The following is a 21327-nucleotide window of genomic DNA, read 5'->3' as shown; positions in this document are numbered from 1 at the left end:
CCAGGAGAGTAGCAAAGGATGAGCAAGGGCTGGAAAACAGAGACACCAGGTTCCCAGATGCTGCTCTCTGGGAGCATCTAGGTATTGTCCAGGACCACAAAAGGGGACCAAATGGTCCATCTGGTGGGTGCTGCTCACTCCCTTTTGTAAAGGGAAGCTCATCTAGGGGTGCAGTGGTGGGTATGCAGTTTATTTACAGAAAGTGAGGAAAGGTTGCTCTGTTTTATACAGAGTCTTGGCAAGAAAGCTGGGCCACATTTCACTCACAAATGATGCAGATACTGCTGACAAATTTTACCTGTGGAAAATTATAGCAGCAGTGGTGACTCTAGGGGGGCAAATCATCCACCCCTGACATAAGTCTCTAGGACAGAACATTGAAATGCTCTCTGGAGGTGTCTGCCTCTGTCTCCTGCTCTTGACCTCAAGGGAGACCAGGCAATTAGTATTAATTAGACATCTAACTTTTTATCAGTTTATGTTGTGTAATTCTCAGCTCTGATTTTTGTTGTGTTGTTTTGTTTTTTTTTTCTCTTTCCAGGATTTTGCATAGCTGAGCCTCACACTTTTGCAGTTTTTAAAGACTTTTTTGTATCCATGAGATTACCATTCTCAGTCAAACGACATGAACAACTAGAAATAAAAGCAGTGATTTACAACTATAAGCCCATGGCTCTCAAGGTACCACCAACTACTGTCCTATACACATCAAGATATATAGCAATGTGATAATTTAATGTAAATGACCCAGCCACCTTTCAGTGTCCTCCTACAGCTCAGACAACCTGCTCCCATTTTGGAAGCTTCCCCAAGGATCCAGTTCTACTTGTTAGTCAAAATTAGCATACAAACCAGGTTTTGTTTACTGTATTACCCAGCCCAAATCTTTATCTTTGGAGACATCTTCTCCATGAAGCAACCAGCTCCTTTTTTGCTGCCTACTGATCTGGCTGACACACAGCTGCTGATAAAGGAGGTATACAAGATATAGAGCTAAATTGTGAGCACACAATCTGATACGCTAGCCAGAAAATTCTTTGTGCATCAATGCCAAACCACTGCCTGCCTGCAAGGAACACTTATCCAGCTCTGCATATGGACACAGTTGTCACTGAGCTTAGGGCCTCCAGGATCTTCAGGCTGATGTTTTCTTTCACCTCTTCCCATCTCTCAGGCAGCTCTGCTTCACCAGCATCTTCTGAATTTTGCTCTGTGATGTAGAGTTGGGATGTATGTACTATGCTGCTTACTTCCCTGTAAGTCAGGCATAGGCCAAAACTGTTGCAAATTCAGAGCACACTGAAGAAATACTGGATAATTTATCTTCACAGCCTTAGTTAATGTAGATGAATGTTCACAGACAATAGGGTAAGAGAATAATTTAGGTTGGAAAGTACCTCCAGAGGTGTCTAGTCCAACCTGCTGCTCAGAGCAGATCCAGTTAGAGCAATTTGTTCAGGGTCTTGTTCAGCCAAATACTGAGTATCTACAAGGAGGAAGACTCCACCACCTCTTTACATAACATGTAAAGAGCCACTGTGCCAGCATTTGATCACTTTATGGTGGAAAAAGTTTTCCCATTTTATAGGTGGAAAATAGGAAATTCAGGGGAGGAGTAGTGGGAAACATTTTCCCTCTTGCAAAATACCCACATTCCTATTTCTTTCTTAAGCAAAATTCAAAGTCTTATGTGACACTTCCTTTTGCTTTCCCATTCTTACGTAGACATGGTGGAGCTGGAATATATTTCCTGGGAATATTTTCCCGGTGTATTCCCAGCAATACACTGAGCCTGCTCACAGGCATTGCCTTGTCCCCACAGGTTAGAGTGAAGATGGATGCAGCAGAGGGGCTGTGCACTGCAGAGGTGAAGGAGAAGGCTGTGCAGCTGGAGCTGATGGCTGAGAGGAACTCTGCAACAGCAGCCTACTTCTCCGTGGTCCCTCTGACAGTGGGAGAAATCCCAATTACAATTACTGCTTTTGACATGATTTCTGGGGACAGTGACAGCATCAGGAAGAGCCTCAATGTTGTGGTAGGTTGAACTAGCTGAGGGAAGGCACTGCATGAATATGTGTGTCTCCTCAAAGAGAATATTCAGTGTGGGGGGAGTTTTCAGGGAGGGAGTAAATCCCTAGAAACATAACTTCAGGAAAGCTGTTTTGCAGCAAGGACTGGGCTGTAGCAGGGGGAAACAATTTAACCCTGTGATGACTTTGTGGGTAGTGTATATGAAATGAATTGTTCTGCAATGCAAAAAGGCACCCTTCTTCCCATGACACAGCAACAACTTCCTTCATACAGACCATGCTCATCTCTTATCTTTTAATTTCCACCTGCTTCATCAGGATTTATAAAAAGGCTTTGTCCCTTATGAAGCCAAAATGGATGTTCCCCTAGCAATATTTTGAGGGGGAAATAGCCTCTGCTAGACATGAATTTTAACCCTATCTTATTCCTTCTAGTTACTAGATCTTCAAGCTTACAATTGCATAGATAAAATACATACAGGCAAACAAACACAATGTACTGATTATTTAATACCTTGGTTCTCTTTCAAAATTATGAAAAGGAGGAGCCCTTCAGTAAAGATGACTTTCTGAGAATCAGCACTGGCTGACACAGACCCATTACTCTACCCAAGTAGTTCACACAAAAAGTGTAAAATAAGAAACCTTAAATCTTTACTGCCAAGGTATAGCCTTGTAGGTAAGGATAAGGCATGGGAAGTTGGAATCCTGTTGTCATCACGGGTCATAACTTTTCTAGAGATAGACACAGTCTCCGAGTTAAGTACTACAACAGAATATTAAAAGTGTCTGCAAAAAGAGCTTTACTACAAGATATAATGTTGGAAGAAGAACAACTGGAAATAAGAAGAAAAATTTTTGTTTTACCAAGAAGATGAGCTCAGAGCTTGGTGGATTTCACATATGAGAGGTTTATAAAAGTAAATAACGTCTTGAACTTGACTTGCATAGCTTACAAAGCTGAGAATAAAATGTGAAGTTTATTTTATTCTGAATTTTTTTTTCCAAGAAATCTCATTTTGGGAATATGTCTAATAATAAGAAAAAAGTCAACAGAGTTCACTAACATTTCACCTGGGAGACTGAAATTCTGATTGCCAGCTTTATATTTACCTGGAGAGAAATCTCACTCCAAAATAACCTATTTCTTCCACCTGCTGGTCTAATGCAAGGGCAGAGATCATGGCTTCCATGCAGCTCTATTTTATCTGTGGGTGCTTGCAAAAGTTTTGACTTTTGTTTCCTTAATTGTACAGGCTGAAGGTGTTTTACAGAGAGAAGAAAAGACCATTTGCATTAACAGTGACTGTAAGTTACACAAAAAAGATGATGAGGTTTGGGGTAGGGACAAGCCTGATGTGAATTCCTAATGGGTGCAGTGAACTACTTCTTGAGAGACACATGTTGCTTTGGCCAGAAATTGTCACAGATCTCTTCATCCAATACACAGCATGAGACTCAAAAAGGAAAAATAAATTAATTCTAAATGGTTAAAATTGATTTGGCTATGCTTCAAGGTAGCATTCTTTAAATATTAAGTAGACATCTCTTGTTTGCCAGTGGCTCTTAAAGGTACTAAACCCAAGCCTCATTCAAAACAAAAATATTACAAATAATTGTAAATTAAATCAATATAAGAAATACAAATATATTTCCATTCAGAAATTTCCATTTAACTTTTCCAATAACATTTCTGTCATAATTGCCATCCACTGTGAGATGGCAATTGAGCAACAGGAAAAGCCTGTTCTAAAATGATACTGTGTGTTTTTATGTTGAAAGAGTTTGGATGTAGATCTCTTCATTATTTATTTACAGTAAAGTCCCACACACTCGACCTAAGCAGACCATCTGATATGGTACCGGGTTCTGATAGCCACGTGTTTGTTAGCCTGCAAGGTAAACATAATTTTTTTTGTTACAGTTATTTGTTATAGTTTTTCCATACATTAAAAGTGACATGTCCCTTTTTGCTGAATTTTAACAAGATGCTACTCCAGCCTGATTTTTCTGTCATGACTCAAGCAGTCTGTGCAGTATGGTCATTAAACAAAATTGCCTCAAGGCTGATTCAGTACCTTTCCTCTTTTTAATTACTCCTTCTTACTTATATTTTATATAAGAGTTTTACACAGTCTGTCCTGCTTCACTGTGCCTAGGCTAACTTTATGGGAAGGCCAGAGAAGAAGGGAAGACTTCATCTTCTTTATTATTTTCACACTGCAGGTAGTTATGTAGAAATCTGCTTTATTACTCCAAAATAATAATGCCCAACTCTGCTGTATAAGTTCTGGAAACTTCTGTTTTTCTAAAGAGAAGACATGTGCAATCATGTATTTGTTAAATCAAATGATTGTATACATATATGCATGTGTATGTGTAGTTATGCATATGTATTTTTAAAACATCTACTAGTGAGTATTTGTATTAATTATTAAAACATTTTTTTCCCCAGAAAATACAAAATAATGCACTCTTGACATGAAGACTATTGGCTTCCATTTCAAATCCCTGTTCTAAAGTATGGGGATGCTTGAATTCATTAAATAAGAAATACACCAAACGGTCTGCACAGCGAGTTTGGCATGATTAAGGCATGATCTTTTTGCCCTCTGTGGGAGGATCAAGTCTGGTTTGACAAGACTTGTTCAGCCTGAACCTGAAGCACCTGTCTTTCCCCTTCTCCTTGCTTCCATGCCTTCAGTAGCCTCCGGGTTCTTTCTCCTCCATTCTCCTTCCGTTCCCCAGCCTCCTTTCTCCACTGTGCCAATCCTTGTCCTTCTCCAGCCTTACAAAGTCAGAAGTAGCTGAAAAGAGGGTTTATCACAGAGAAGCATCAGGCCATGTTGGAATGTCAGCCTACACTTAATAGCACCTTTCTTCTTGTTACATCAGCTAGCTTTAAACATGGTATGTATTATGGCTTGTGTTTTTCACAACAGGGAATATTATGGATGAGTCTGTCGAAAACTGTCTTAGTCTCACTGGAGTTGAGAAACTCATTAAAGTGCCCACAGGCTGTGCAGAGCAAACAATGGTGAAAATGGCCCCTACAGTCTATGCTTTTGAGTACCTGGATGCCAGCAAGCAGTGGGAGGACTTGAAACCTGAACAGAAGGAAGAAGCCATTCAGATGATTGAAAAAGGTAGGCAACAAAATCCCCAGGGAGCAGCTGGCACTGTCTTTGTTATCCCCCTGCACTACCCACTGACCATTGCCAAAGGACCCTGAACACAGCCACAGAGCAAAGCCTCTGACAGTCTGCAGACAGACATGAGACACAGAACTGATGAGCAGGATTTAGGTGACTCATTGCCCACATCTGATGTTGCAGGTATTGACATCCATAGGCCACCCTCTCTCTGTCTTGCCTTTTTTAGAATCAGAAAGTAAAATATGAGGTGATCAATGTCAACTCTTTTCAGAGTAAATGGTCAGCAAAGGCCAGCTGAAAATTTCCTCCTAATGTAGATGTGCAAAACAGATCAAGATTAATCACGTATTAAAAATGCTTATTTCTCCCCACGGATCAGACAGTCCTTAGGATCGAGCTGAAACATAAACATCCCTGCTGGAGATGTCTGTAGTTAGCAAGAGAATTATCTTTTGACAATTAATGCAGCTCCCAGAGGTAACCATGCTGCTGGCACTTTCTCTTCCACGCTCCTGTACGTGAGCTTAAATTACTCCAACAGCCTTGGACCAATCCAGGGAGGGATTTCACTCAGGGAGAGGACAGATGTAAGGCTGCTGCTTGAGGAGGTCGCTCCAAGGTGGGATCTGGAGTTAGATGCTCAGCAAAGCCAGGACAACAGCATGTGGAAGGGATGTTCCAGTGCACAGGCAATGATGTAGAGACCAAGAGTTATTAATATTGTAGCAGGTAGCAGCTGATCTTTTTATTGTTGTTGTGTCCACACTGTGCACCTCTCTTCATGATCTTCAAATGACACGCAATGCACATTTCATTAATGAAAAAAAATAAGGGCAGAGGTAGGGATTAAAAACATGCTAACTGTTGCAGAATTGAGTACTTTGCCTATTTACCTAAGATCGTCTCAGGTAACATGAGATCCTGCTGATGAGTATTTGGAATTAGCAGCAGCATTTAGTCCCTAGAGTACACATTTATTTATTCTTATCAAAGTTCACCAGGGTAGAAAATTAGTGGTGCAGCTCTGACACAGATTTTGTCAAGATAATAACAGTGAAGATATGAGGTCCCAACTTATAATTTCTAAGCCTATGTCTGACTCAAGAGATGATGTTTTCTATAGTTTTTTGACTCCATGGACCATAAATTGAACAGCTTGAAAAACTGTCTTTAATGGCAAATAGGTGTCCCAAGATTCCCTACACAGAAAATGCTCTTCAACTATAGATCCCTGCAGTTTTCAGATTATTCTGATGGGTCAATTAAGTCAAACAAGAGAGAAAGCCTTCTAAGCCTAAAACTGTTTCTGTGTCAAAGGCCTGCTGACTCAGTCATTTCCTGCTTAATTTACTGATGAATACCTCCATGTAGTCTGCCACTTGACAATACTGAACATGTCCATGTAAATACAAGTAATGTATGAAAATGCCCAAGAAATATGTATATTCTCTGAACAGTTATGTGCTGTCGTTCATGCAGGTTATACCAGACTGCTTGAGTTTCAGAAGGTGGATGGCTCCTATGGAGCATTTAAAAGCACCCCCAGTAGTGTATGGCAAGTATATTTTACATTTTGTTTGGCTGCTTGGGGTTGTGTTTGTTTGTTTTTTGTGCTGTGGGGGATTTTTTTCCCTCCCAAAAAATCTCTTATAATTTGATACATCAGAAGTTTCTTGGGGGGAGGAGAATTGTATTTTTGAAATCTGGTGGGCATGGTGTTGCCTAAGTATCTTTGTCATGGGTAGTCAATCTGAACATGTTTAGTCCTTGATGAAGGATACTTTTACTGAGCCACTGTTTATTTTCCATTTGTCACAGAGTAGAAATGTTCACACTAATACCAAAAGATAACTCTCCAGTTTCCAGTGAGTGCATTGTGTTGAATATAAGTCCATATACCAAACTAGTACGCTTCTTTTTCTGCCATTATACTATTCTATAAATATGTCAGCACAAGTTTAGAACATTTTCTCTTGTACAGGTTAACTGCATTCATTGTTAAAGTGCTCATAAGGTGCAGAGAATACATTAGTATCCAAGACAGTCACATACAGAACTCAATTTCCTACTTGATTAAGCAACAGCAGGAAGATGATTCATTCCATGATCATCACCCAGTATTGGACAGGACTATGCAGGTACATCATCCATATTTAATAAAATCTGTTGCATATATAAGGCTGCTAGGGACTGAAAGGAATATTGCAAGTTGTTAAGCAACATGAAAAGTATCTAAAAAGATCTGTAATGTAGCAGGTACGAAATCTGCAATGTCAAATGAATTTGTTAAAAGGTCTGTTATGTCAGAGATGCAGAACATTTCATCAGTTTTACCATTTTAATCCAGTTTAAGATAATTTTGCAGCTGGCCTGTACTTCTAGAGAACTTGGAAAATTAGTTCTGAGAGCTTTGTGCTTGGTAAAAATGTATGCCCTTTATTGCCAAAGGCAACAGAGCCATAGAATTGTAATTTAGTTTTGAAGGGACATGCAGAGGTCACCTAGTCCAGCTCCTGCTCAGAAGAGGTCTAGTTAGATCAGATTTCACAGGGCCATGTCCAGCTGAATCTTGAGTACTTCCAAGGATGGTGATCCAACAGTTTCTCTGGGTAACCTGTTTCATTTAGCCACTTCCATGATGAAAAGACATCATCACTATACCTAATCTGAATTTCCAATTGTTATTCTACACATTCCCTATCAGTGTGCAGAAACACAAAGTTGTTACGCTGTCCATGCATCTAAAATATGTAAATAATGCACATCTTCCAAATTTCACTAAAAAAGAAGATACCTTTGTAGAGATCTTATACCAAAAAAATGCAATAATTTTATAAATTTTCTTTGTCAAATCACTAGTGAGACTTTTACCCTCAAAGCCAGTTCCACAGTTGGTGTTATACTGTTGGTAAGAGCAGGAAAACGGTTCAAGAATTTAGCAAAGATTTTCTTGACCTCTGTTCATTCTGAGATATTTTGGGTTTACATTTGCTTCAGGAGTTGTGCAAGATAATTTTGTACAAAGGCTTAAGTCTTTCCAAGCAAACAACCTCTCTCCTAAGAATAAATATTTGCTGCTGAGTGAAGGAGAAGATTAATGTCAAAAGTCATTTAGGATTCTAAGATTGTTGTCAAAAAGAGCATGAGCAAAAGAATCGTGAGGAATAACAGGAATGAAAAGCACAGATCTTTACAGAAAAAAGCTGCTGAGTGTTTAGTTTATCAAGAAGAGGAATAAGAAATAGAATGTAAATACCTTTGCAGGAGAAAAGTTCTGGTTCTTTAGGCTATAGGAAGTGATTGGAAATTGAAACCATGAATATTCCAATGAGAAGTGGTAGACTTTTAACTATAAGCTAAATAATTAAATGTATGATTACCAGCTAAAGGATGTGGCAATTTCCTGATCTCTCTACATTGTTTAATGCAAGGTGACTGGATTTATAGAAGATTTACTTTAGGTGGACACAAGTTATTGTGCAAGATTAAAGTGTAAAACTATGTTGTCTATGGTCAAATGATTTACAAGAAGGTCTCTGACTTTATGACAAGTGGTTTTCTAAGTTTAATCATAAGCTTGTAAGTGCACATTTAACTTTTCATGTTTCATCTTTCAGGGTGGCATTAGGTCAGCAGAAGAGGATTTGGCTTTGACAGCCTTTGTAACTATAGCATTGCAACAGGCTCTCCAGGTCTACGATTCACCTGATGTGGTAGGGAGACTGATTATTTATTGCTCAATGGCCTGCACACCCTGCTATCTCCTCATGATAATGTGTAATGATGGTGATAATGATAATGGGGAGGTAAAAGTGAATTTATATCTCTGGTGGTTAGGATAAGAAATTGTGGCCTCATATAAAACTAAATGTTTTGAGCTATGCACTCCTTCAATCATATACAAAAATTATTAAAATTATCTCAAAAATTATTTATAGTGAAGTATTCTAATTTCCCAGTACTCTCACCAGCAGTAACATAGGTCCAAATAACCTTTCAGATGGATCCATTCTGTTTTCACAGGTACAGGTGATTAGCAAAGCAGTGGGTTACATGAGAAACCAACTTCCAAGGAGTACTAATTGCTATTCTACAGCCATCACTGCTTATGCTCTGACACTTGTGAAATCTGATAGTGAAGAAGCTCGGTCTGCTAAAGAAAAATTAAGGGGCTGTTCTGCTTTTGATGCAGGTACTGGTGACCAGTCTTAAAAATTCATAAAGAAAGCACTTTGACAAATTAGAGCACTTTGAGCACTCTTATATGATCAAAACAAATTCAAGGAAATTAAGTCTGTTTGATTTTATAGAAGTGTGCATGTATATGTGTAATATACTTAATAATGTGTAATATACTTAATTATTCAAATTACATCACTAAATATTTCAATGTTGAAATTGTAATATGTGATTTATATAATTAGTATCATTATGAAGTAACAACTGAGCATGGTGAAGTTTGGATCATGATCCTATCTGATATCAAAATTGGAACAAACTCTCGTAAATAGTCATTTAACTTCTCTGCTTCCTTTGCTGCCTACCAGAATTTCCACACCTCTGAAGTGTGAGTGGAAAACTACAAATGGGAGTAGTCCAGGTTGGATTTGTGATCAAGAGGGAAAGGGATAATTTCCAGCCCACCTCAAGTGGCTTGTTCCAACTCCACCTGAATGTCACCTCTTCCCACTTTGGTTGTGGTCAATGTTGAGTTGGTTTGTTGGGTGGCTGCATTGCCATGCTATTAATTTCTCCCTCTTTTTTTTTTGGTAAATTCATTACAGTTTAATAGCCATAGTTTAAGCATGGGGAATATGCATCTCCTTAATCAAGACTGGACTTACAGGCATAATTATATAATACTACTGTCTCTCAGGGAACACCAGACACAATGCTACCACATTATCAGATGGACATTACTGTACAACAGGGTCATTATACTGTGATGATTGCATAAGTTAAAACTTAAAACTGGGGTTTTGCTTTTCCATCATCTCTGCTTCCCAACAGATTTATTGCTCTCGTGACAGCACCTGCGTCTTGTGGTTCCTCAGGGCCATGATATGAGCTATCAGCTGTGTAGAAAACCAGCCATTTCTTGGCAAATTTCTTTACCAAGGGGATTCAAGACTGGGTTATTCTTGCAGAAAAGCAGCAGCGTTACTGGGGAAATGGCAACGATGCAGTCTCAGTGGAAACCACTGCCTATGCACTGCTTCAAACACTGCTCCTGGAAGACCTGGAGTATGCAAGGCCTATTGCTACGTGGCTGACAGAAAGAAGGAATTATGGTGGAGGATACTGTTCTACACAGGTGCCTGACCACCACTATAGGTGGAGTTTCAGGGGGTGGGAAGAAAATGGGAACCTCATAGAAACTTTCGTTTAGATTTGAAAGCATCATAACAGTTAACCCTGAAATTCTTTGGTCTCTGTATCATGAAAGACTTTGGCTCATTAATAAAAAATGGGTCAAAATAGAATTTTTATAAACAAGCAAAGATTCCTTGTCTTTATGCAGACTTATGATAAATGACAGTCAGAACTACAGTGATCTTAGGAAGCTAGGAAATTAAATAGTCTGTGCAGGTAGGAACTGACAGACACAGGAAAACTTCAAATCAGAAAAAAACATAAAATGAAAAATAGCTCCAGATAACTAATCATGTCACCATATAGGCTGTTGAAATAACCTGGCAAGATTGTTAAGTTTTTTGCATTTATTTCTCCCTTAGGACACAGTGGTGGCCCTAGAAGCTCTGTCAGCATACAGCATAGAGACACTGAACACTGCATCCACCAACCTGACTGTGAATCTGGGAACACCTGGGAGACAAAAAGACTACAGTATTACTCTGACTGATGCCGAGGACATGATTCACAAGAAGCTAGAGGTGCACAGTCATCCATTGTTTCAGTGCTTCTTTCACTCAAAACATTGAGGAGAAACATGGAGTCATCTAGCCTAGGTTTTCTTATGCTAAGCAATCATGATGTAGCTGGTTTATAGTATTTTTAAATAATTTAATCTGTAAAGCAACAGAATCTTTTTTAAGAAAAAAGAAAGAAATCAACAGATGCTTAGCAGCACACTTTAGACACACTTTCCTGCCTGTCCAAGGCCTTTGGTGATATGAATCTCCCCCAGTAGTGAAGAACAGCCAGGAGCCCAAGTCTTGCTAGGAAATGAGGAAGAAGAGGAATATATTCTGATATTCAATGCCTTTTGGACCAGTGAAAATGTCAAATCCAGAGGAGAGAGTGAAGCTGGGAAAATATGTCTCCCAGTCCCTAGAATGGCAGAGTAAGAGGCACCAGCATAGCATGTTAAAAATGAGACTTGAGGTCTTCTGTTTCCATAGTTTTCCTTACTCCAGTTCTGAGGGTTAAAGGCAGAGAATACCACCCAGATTGCAGGGAAGCAATAGGTCAATTGCTGAGCTGATAAAATGCTGACTAGATCTCTTTTTCTTTTTTTTTTTCTTTTTTTTTTTTTCTTGGTTTGCAGTTTGAACTTGGGAGGAAACTTGAAGTGTCTGTACATGGCAGAGGAAATGGGACAATGAGTGTAAGCTGTAAACCAGAAATTTGTAGTCCAATTGGACTTTTTAAAACTGTTTTTGGAAACACAGAGAGAAATTACTTGCTGTGTCTTCATCATTTGTGCTCCTACCTCAAATTTGGGGCCTACAGACTGCCTTGATGGGCAGTCAAGTCGTCCTGTTTTTAACTTTAATTCTGTGGGATGGCAATGCTAACAGAAGAGGATGGAGTTTCAAAGACCCCTTTGTGCTTGGGAACAAAGAGTTATCCCAAAGGTCCCACACTATTTGTGATTTTCATCTCCTGCTTATACACAGTGTGTATACACACTGTGACCAGTCTGTGCCTCTGGAAGTCTGGTGTTTCTCTTCCCAGTCCCATGACCCATCAACATTTGCTGAAATCCTGGATGAGTAAATCTCTTGTCATTTGAATTATATATTTAGTAGCTGGCTGTTTGTGTGTTCATCTTAGGTATTAAAAGTGTACTGGTCTTCTGAGCTGAAGAACAACTCATGTAATGATGTGATTTTGACAGTGGAAGTGGAAGGAAGAGTTAAGTATGATGGTGAGTGAAAAGGGGAGGGGCTGGGTACCACTTTTGGCCACCTGCTAATAATGATACTTTATGGCTTTCCATCCTTGGAAAGTGGGAATAAATGAATGAAACAAGGTAAGAGAGAGACTTCTGAACTCTCTCTGGCTGTTGTTTCATTCAGCTTATTAATAAATAGTTCTGTAACTATCTGCAAGATAGTAGGTGCAGCAGATACCTAACAGGTACACAGGTATTATTAGTAACTTCTTTGCTACTGGGAGAAGGCAAACTCCCTTCATGGTGCTCCTGACTGCCATGAGGGGAAAGCTCAGCTCAGTAGTAAGGGATCTATCATGGGGCCTTAAAAATTTTCTGGGGCAGATCTGTCATAGGTTTCTCATATAAGCAACACTGTTTTCCATCCTCTCAAGTGTGAACTCACCATCCTCACTGCCAATGTCTGACTTTTTTTCTCTTTGAATATCTAAGTTTTGGAGGCAGGGATTGTTGTTTACATATCTATGCATAGCCTAATCCATGTTTTAGCTAGATCTGTTTGTTCCCCTGACTATAATTATGCCTAAAGTTTTAACTCTAAATGAATTAGACATACTGGTGTGGTGTACAGCAAACTTTTATATAACCCATAGAGACTGCATGACTGCTGACTGGTATTTATCATTATACACAAAGGAACTAAAGTACCAGGTCCTTGGTCAAATTTCTGCATGACTGATCATGTCTGTCATCTCCAGAACCTGAATACTCTTATGAAAGCTATGATTATTTCGAAGACTCAGTTGCTGCAGAAAACAGCATGTTTGAGCCACTGTCTCAAATCGAGTGGTTTGATATCCACAGCAGAAGGAAAAGGGATGTGGTCTCTCCCAGTAAAGCAGGACCACTGCAGTACAAAGTCTGTGTCAGGTAGGTCTGTGAGATAGCTCTTCATTAGAAAATGCATTCATTTTTGTTTCTAATTCTTCTTGGTCACCCTCTTCATACCTGCAAGCTCAGCATTCAACGTGGTGATCTGCATGCACGGTGAACCTGAATCCCCTCTCTTTTGGCAAGAGAATAGGTTCCCACAAGATGCAATAGGTTTAGACAGTTTGCATAGAGCTTATATGTGCATTTCAGTTTCTACCCCATCAGACACTGGAGATACTCTAAAGCAGCTGCCTGGCTAATAAGTTGAAAGAAGTCTTTTATTAAAGAAAGTTGGAATTGGAATAGAGTAATAACATATTTAGAGAGTGTCATTACTTTCTGGAGAGATACTGTTAATTCCTTCATGGTCATACTCTGGCCTTGTAAAACAGAAGGAATAAGATGTCTACCACTATTTCAGAGACTAAAGGAGGCAGAAAGGATGCCCCATTGTGGCAATCAAGAAGTGGCCAAGGGCAGAGCTAGTGAGAAAGGAATCGTCCCAGGCAGAATAAGAGCAAAACACCTGCTTTTTCTGCCTTTCACAGTCTGGCAGGGGTTGCAGAGACACAAAGTAGAGGCTGTCCTAAGTTCCCCTTCTAGAGAGGTGCAGGGCAGCAGAAGCAGAGTTTGCTCCCCTGTAGAATTTAGCTTTTCCACTGACTCTTGAGAAAGCCTCAGAGGCACTGATTTTTATCCCTCCTCCAAAACAGTAGCAAGAATAATGGCAGGGGAGGACTCAAGTTACCCTAATTCCCAGGTTTTGTTTTTCCTACTTAAACATGAGTTCAGTGAACCATGTGCTGGCTGAAGCATTGTTTTCTATCAGCTATCAGATCCACTGTCCTGCAGGACATTGCTAAGGCTTAAACAATAATGTGATGCTCCCTTTGTTGTAGTTAAGAGGAGAAAAAACTGAAAACACTGACTATATCACTATACCACAACTGCATTTTCCAGCAATGACACAGCTACCTGATTTTTGAGAAGGTGGAAGCAGAAAAGACTAGAAGTCCAATGTATATACTTAGTGGATAGAGAGATGAGTATTATTGCCTTGGACAGCAAAGGTGATGTAAATTTGATTTTGTCCATAAAGAATGTGGATAAACTCATTTCCTCAATCCACACTCTAGATAACTGAGAACAGACACTTTGTCAGTATTGCTTAGCTTCCCAATCTTCAACGGTGTTTTTATGGTGGGATGAGCTGCCTTTTGAAGGTGATTGTTTCTGCCTACCAGACAGAAAGAAAGCCTAGATGACAAGGTCAAGCAAGACACCTGGGTTTTAGATAACCATTTGTCTACTATAGATGACTATTTTTGCCTCATGGCATTTAATGAGGTAGGCAGCTGTATTTCAATTAAAATCCACTTAGGAAAGTTAAATGGAGTGGAACATTTTGTTTCACCATTAGTGAGTCTGAAGAGCCAAGTTCTTCAGTGCAATCTGGCTGTTGAGTGCAGATGTTCACTGGTGACTGTCTCCCCTCCAAAGGTCCATGGGTTCCAATGCACCAAAGATGTCCTTGGTTGATCTCACTCTGCTGAGTGGCCTGGAGCCTGACAGGAAGGATCTTGAGCAGGTTAGGAACACACTTTTCTGTGAAATCTTTTATAGTCCTTTCCATAGAAAATTTGTCTTCCTAAATATTTTCAAAGTCCACAGAATAAAGAAGGGAAAGCAGGGTTTGGATCTTTTCTTTTCTTTTCTTTTCTTTTCTTTTCTTTTCTTTTCTTTTCTTTTCTTTTCTTTTCTTTTCTTTTCTTTTCTTTTCTTTTTTTTCTTTTCTTTTCTTTTCTTTTCTTTTCTTTTCTTTTCTTTTCTTTCCTTTCCTTTCCTTTCCTTTCCTTTCCTTTCCTTTCCTTTCCTTTCCTTTCCTTTCCTTTCCTTTCCTTTCCTTTCCTTTCCTTTCCTTTCCTTCCTTTCCTTTCCTTTCCTTTCCTTTCCTTTCCTTTCCTTTCCTTTCCTTTCCTTTCCTTTCCTTTCCTTTCCTTTCCTTTCCTTTCCCTTTCCTTTCCCCTTTCCTTTCCCCTTTCCTTTCCCTTTCCTTTCCCCTTTCCTTTCCCCTTTCCTTTCCCCTTTCCCCTTTCCTTTTCCTTTCCCCTTTCCTTTCCCCTTTCCTTTCCCCTTTCCTTTCCCCTTTCCTTTCCCCTTTCCTTTCCCCTTTCCTTTCCCCTTTCCTTTCCCCTTTCCTTTCCCCTTCCTTTCCCCTTTCCTTTCCCCTTTCCTTTCCCCTTTCCTTTCCCCTTTCCTTTCCCCTTTCCTTTCCCCTTTCCTTTCCCCTTTCCTTTCCCCTTTCCTTCCCCTTTCCTTTCCCCTTTCCTTTCCCCTTTCCTTTCCCCTTTCCTTTCCCCTTTCCTTTCCCCTTTCCTTTCCCCTTTCCTTTCCCCTTTCCTTTCCCCTTTCCTTTCCCCTTTCCTTTCCCCTTTCCTTTCCCCTTTCCTTTCCTTTCCCCTTTCCTTTCCTCTCTTCTTTTATCTTCTTTTCTCCTCTTTTCTTTTCTCTTCTTTTCTCTTCTTTTCTCTTCTTTTCTCTTCTTTTCTCTTCTTCTTTTTCTTCTCTTTCTTTTTTTTTTGTTCTGATAAAATATTTGCTGAATATACACAAGAAATTAAAACCTTGTGGTGAACAGAGTTAGGTTTTCTTAATCCTTTGTAACAGAAATTAGGGCAAAACTCAGCAAGACACTTAAATACCTGCCTGTCCAAACATGGATTTCTGTCCCCACTGGCACTGTTGTCCCCTGACTGCCAGGACGGTCTGTCCTGTGCTTGAGGGGGACAAGGCAAGCACAGCTTTTAGAGGCAGCTGCCAGCAGGGCACAGTGACAGGCAGATTGGGCACAGCACTCTGCAAAGGTGGCCACAGAGTTCTGGATTCTGGAGCCTGCTCATTTGGTTTGCTCAGGTTCATGCTCCCAGGGACTTTCTCTTAGGAAGGAATAAAGAGGGCAGCATAAAGCAAACAGCTGAACAAAGCAAACTGGAATATACAGGGTGGTAGCAAAGGTGTTCCTGTTATGCTGTGTTTTCATTCTGATTTGTTTGTTTATTTTCCTGAAGCTGGTGATGTCTTCAGACCAGTACATCCAGCACTATGAGTACAAAAAAGGAAGGGTTTTGCTCTACTTTGGTGAGGTAAGTACATATAGACTGCTTTTCAAACTTTATTGTTATTGTTTTTCACACTCCATTACCCCCCTGTGATTTATATATTATATTATTATTGAACAACTGAAAAAGGAAGGAGGAGGGGAAGAAGGAAAATATGCACCTTCATTCTCCACCTTGCTGTGTTCCAGGAGATGTATCCCATGTTTGATATTCTGGCTTTGGCACCAAAAAAAGTTCCTTTCTAGAGAGAAGAGCTGTTTCTTATTCAAGATTAACAGTGTTAACTGGTGGTTGTAACTGGTGGTTGTGTAAAAATTCCACATAGACACCTTGCATGTGAAATTCAGTATTTCTGGATTAAGAAATAGATAGTGACCAATGTAAACATCAAGGTCTCCAGTTCCTGTGTATATTTCCACATATTTTGGATAATGACTTGACCCTATACCCACTTGTATTGATTTACTTTCACAGCCAAGGCAAGGGAGTCCTGCACAGGCAGGATAATGATGATTTTAACCAGAAAACAGACAAATGAAAAAATGCAAATGGTATTGCTACTATGACTGTCCTCTTAGGTAGTTTGTGTATTACGGTAGATCAGAAGCTGTTCCTGACCTTAGCATTTTACTAATGGAATTGTATATGCTGATGACCACCAGTATGTGATACAAGGTGAATGTAAGACCCAGTTACTTCAGTGCCAGGTGGCTTGACTCAAAAGATAAAATGTAAACAGCAAAGCAGTGATGATGTGATTCCAGATCAGACAGTCTCAGGCAGAGGACAGCTTCACACATCTCACAAAACTACCTTTGCCAGACTTAGCTCATCCACCAAATCTCACAATAAATTAATGGAATGAAAGGGAATGCCTTCTTCAAGTTGAGGCTACAGACAACAGGATTAACTCACCTTTGCCATCAGAAACAAGTATTGAACAGTGGTACATGCATAAATGAAAGAGAAACTGAATGGGGACAGTTAGTTTATTCATCACAACTATCTTTCCTCTTTTCTCCAGCTCACAACTGGGCCAGACCCAGACTGTATATCTTTTGGTGCAGAGCAAATCAATCCCATGGGTTTGGTCCAGCCAGCAAATGCCATCCTTTATGACTTTTACAACCCAGGTAAGGGCACAGAAAAATTATACATAATTCACTGGAAAAGAGACCCTCAAAACCAAATTCCAGTCTATAAAAAGGTGGTTTTGATGTAGCATGTGGAAACTCATGCTTTTGTTGAGTCTGAAAATAAGCTGCCTCAAATATTCTCTTCTCCTACAACGGCCCTTACTGCAAACAAACTGAAAATACAAACTTTTACACTCATAGACTTTAAAATCAGGATCCTTAGTTCCTGTTTTTTCATGATACTTTAAAGCAAGTTCCATTCATATTATCTTTTTGGTCAGACTGTCTCTCCATCCATCCAAAATAGGCAATCTTAGAAGTCTGGCTAATGTCCTGTGTTTGCTGGGGAAACCAGTCTCACTCCCCATTCAAAGAAGGTTAATTGCAAATAATCCCCATTCACCAAAATTACAGAAACAATGTTTAAAAATTAGGTTGAATCTGTACCTTGTCTGAAGCTGAGTAATGCCAGACAGTTTCCACTAGGTTTAGACCCCTAATTAATGGTGATTCTACCTCCTTCTGAACCAGTAGAGTCTGTGATGGAAAGATGGATGTTTTTTAGAGGATTTAACCTAATCCAAACCAAACCAGAAAAATAATTAAACAAAGAATCCAAAACAATGCTCTCCCCTCAAAAAACAAAAACAAAACCAAAAAACAACCCAAAACCAAACAAAAAAACCCCCAACCCCCACCAACCCACAAACAAAAAAACCCAGAAACAGCCCAAGCTGCTGCCCAGATGAAAAGCAAGGTGATCTCGGGGTGCCCAGGTTATAGGGCTTCTTGGATAGCTGATGTGATCTTTAGTGCTCTGATTTCTCTGGGCCAGGGAAAAGCTGGGCTGCAAACGTAGGTTCTGCTGCAGAGGCATTTCCAGCTGAGCTCCCTGAGACAACCCTTTTTTGCTTCTTCTCCATAGATAGAAAGTGCAGTGTGTTCTACAGTGCCCCCAGGCACAGCACCATGCTGTCAAAGGTGTGCAACGACAAGGTGTGCCAGTGTGCAGAAGGTAAGGAGTGACTAAAGAGGCTGGTCTAAAGGAAGATAGTTACATCTAAGAACCATTAACCTGTTTGTTAAGCCCAGAAGAGATTATGTAAGTATCCTAATGCATAATACAGGACACAGAGCATCCTCTACTATGTTCAGTATCAAACAAATTTTTTTTAAGATACCAATGACTGATTTTTACAGTTGAATGTCATATCTGCATACATACACATATGTATGTAAAAATCCTTCATCACACCTCTAAGTGGTTATCTTCCATTTTATTTTATTATTTGTTATAACTTTGAGTCAATGAGTACATGCAAACTCTATCTCTTTAAATATCCATTGCTACAGAGACAGATATTTATTTTCTTTGCCCTAGGTCCCTGCCCAAGACAAAGATCAACTTTCAGTAAATCCCTAACACCAAACACACGTGTTAGTTTTGTCTGCTACGATCCTATTGTGGATTATGGTAAGGCATAAAAGGCAATTGTCAGTTTAGTTTAAACATAGTTCCTTTTTTAATAAGGAAAAAAATTGTAGCTCTGTGTGGCCAGACCTCTCCTGAAGTAAGTAGAGTTTCTGTATCTAGCCCAGTAGGCTGAGATGAAAGCAAGTCATGTGCTACTCAAGTCATCAGGGGGATGAAGCGGAAAAGTAAAGGTCTCAGGAAGATGAAGTTAGGTGTTGGGGGCAGGAAACATGGACAACATTATGCTACATGGTTAGAAAAGACATGTGGTGTGAGAACCAGCATCCACTTCTTCTCTAATGTTACAGGACAGAGACAAAGAGCAGCCTTTCCATGGTATGCCACAGCTCAGTAGTTTCTTCTGTGGAGCTAGGCAAATTTTTCTCCTTTGTTAATTTGCCTTTCTGGCCTTTTCTTTGGATGGAAAGTTGGAAGAGCTACTGAAGAAAGACTGCTGAGCAGTTTCAGTAAGTTAGTTGCTAACAGGACAGGAAAAAAGGTGAAAAACTAATCATATAGCATCTTCTTTAAAAAAACAGCACAAGTCCAGAGGTTGTTTATGTCTAAAAGCATATTAGGTATACAGTATTACTATCCTGTTGTCTCTCATATCCACACAATTGGTGGGTACAGCAGCCTCTGGAAATAGACATCTGGCTAAAGCAGTTTTTCAGTTTTGGAAATCATTTCATATTTCCATATGGCCTCACACAGTTGTTTGTTGCAGTGTATGAAGTGGAGATCCTCAGCAGTACACAGAAGAATGTTTTTGATTACTATGAGGCCAAAATCCACAGGATCCTTAAAGCCAGTAAGTATCAAAATGTTTGTCTCCTTTCATTCACCTGTTGGAAAACTACATTAATTATGTCTGAGCCATGCATGTGTCTTCTCTTGCTGTAGAAAGAAGGGTCAGACACACTTCTACACCAGGTTTGCAAGAAGATTAATTTCTTGCAAGGCTCATTTGGTGCTGCTACCTCACTGCTCAGGTCAGTTCAGGGGTTGGTTGCTTTGGCTCACATTGTGCAGCAGTCCCAGAGCACATGAGATCCAACCCCTGCAGATTAATTTAAACTAGAAGAAGACACATTCCAGCTGCATTCAGTCCATGACTGACAGCTAGTCTAAGATAAACCTTCCAAAAACATGCATAGTGTGGGTATTAGGTCTTCTGCATCATCTGTTTAACTTTATAAACTGCTGCTATTGAGCCACGTTTGTTTCTACTGTAGACACATCCTCTGACCTCTGTTTGATGCTAGATGAATATTTGAACCCTTACAGAACAGGCCAAGAGTTGTCCACAATGACTTTCTTGTAGTCACTGAACAGAGGAAAACTTTTATAACTTTGATTTAATGATAACAATAACAACAAAGAAGACTTTCTCTCTGTTTCTTTAGATGCACTCTAAGATTTGCACTGTTCTCAGAAAATGTTCTTTGGCAGGCCTGCCATTCCAGCTGTCCCCACTGAACCTTATCAGCAGCATCAGTGAATGCTCATATTCTTCAAAGTAATTTGTGGAGAGGCTGTCAGGTGACATCTCAGCCTTCAACCACTGGGATATCATGTGGTTGTCAGTTTTGAATTTGGCAGCCAGAGTTTGCCTCTAAAAACCAACTTCAAAGATTTCAAAATCTTCCCTGTCTGGAAGAGAATCATTATCTCATTTCTTTGATCTCTGCCCAGGGGACTGGCAATGTCACCCAGTACATCACAGTCACAGCACACAACTTGTGATCTGAGGCCAATGTCCATTTCCTGTTGGAAAATCAGGTCCACACTTTGTGAGGCCTGAAACAGCATTGGTCATATCCAGGACCTTCCTTATACAGGGAAATTCAAACAGCAGCTGTGGGAGATTAATGTACCATGATAAAAAGTTTCACAAATCCCTTCAGGAAACCTAGAGGATGTAAAATTTTTTAGTTCTCTGGGCCCCATTTTGTTTGTACTCACAGCTTTTGGGCAAGCACTGGATTTTTTTTCTTGACAACTAAGAGAAACATCCTTTAAATCTGAAGTTAAAGGGCAGAGATGACTTCTCTCATTCTCATCTCCTTCTTTTTGATCCCTTTAAAATCCCTTGTGGTTTGTGCTGATGCAGTTCATGACATCAGCAAGCTCCAACAGGCTTGGGAAAGGCTGGGAAGGGGCACAAAGCCGTGATGATGAAGAAAAACTAAAGTGCTACATACAAAACAGCTCCTGACTGAACTAGAGTTGTTATCTTCTGTGTTTTCTGGGGCTATTTTGGCTGTTGCCATTACCAAGGTTAGGTGAGAATTAGTAGGGTGAATTCTCACTCCCTGGACCCCTGGCATTATTTCAGTACCAATCCTTGCAAATTAAAGTTTGATTCAGAGGACAGATGGTGGGAACATTGATTTGTGTTT

General features: G+C 39.8%; 1 protein-coding gene across 2 annotated transcripts in view; it reads left to right on the top strand.

Annotated features, from left to right (window-relative positions):
• LOC103530548 (complement C4) overlaps window positions 1–21327 on the top strand; it is a 45571-nt gene that overhangs the window by 20521 nt on the left and 3723 nt on the right. For both annotated transcript variants that reach the window (XM_008496118.2, XM_030457767.1), the window contains 20 exons: window positions 542–681; window positions 1823–2035; window positions 3287–3338; window positions 3849–3929; window positions 4973–5176; window positions 6665–6740; window positions 7167–7323; window positions 8803–8898; window positions 9209–9377; window positions 10333–10499; window positions 10921–11079; window positions 11694–11753; window positions 12203–12296; window positions 13022–13193; window positions 14697–14784; window positions 16265–16339; window positions 17340–17448; window positions 18377–18466; window positions 18833–18925; window positions 19653–19736. In XM_008496118.2, coding sequence (XP_008494340.2) covers window positions 542–681; window positions 1823–2035; window positions 3287–3338; window positions 3849–3929; window positions 4973–5176; window positions 6665–6740; window positions 7167–7323; window positions 8803–8898; window positions 9209–9377; window positions 10333–10499; window positions 10921–11079; window positions 11694–11753; window positions 12203–12296; window positions 13022–13193; window positions 14697–14784; window positions 16265–16339; window positions 17340–17448; window positions 18377–18466; window positions 18833–18925; window positions 19653–19736 — 2379 coding nt within the window. The remainder of the gene's footprint in view (window positions 1–541; window positions 682–1822; window positions 2036–3286; window positions 3339–3848; window positions 3930–4972; window positions 5177–6664; window positions 6741–7166; window positions 7324–8802; window positions 8899–9208; window positions 9378–10332; window positions 10500–10920; window positions 11080–11693; window positions 11754–12202; window positions 12297–13021; window positions 13194–14696; window positions 14785–16264; window positions 16340–17339; window positions 17449–18376; window positions 18467–18832; window positions 18926–19652; window positions 19737–21327) is intronic.

The sequence above is a fragment of the Calypte anna genome, chromosome 1 (genome assembly GCF_003957555.1).
Source record: "Calypte anna isolate BGI_N300 chromosome 1, bCalAnn1_v1.p, whole genome shotgun sequence".
NCBI classification, from domain to species: Eukaryota; Metazoa; Chordata; class Aves; order Apodiformes; family Trochilidae; genus Calypte; species Calypte anna.
Note: the sequence above shows the minus strand (reverse complement) of the source record. Positions and strands in the feature narration are given on the sequence as shown.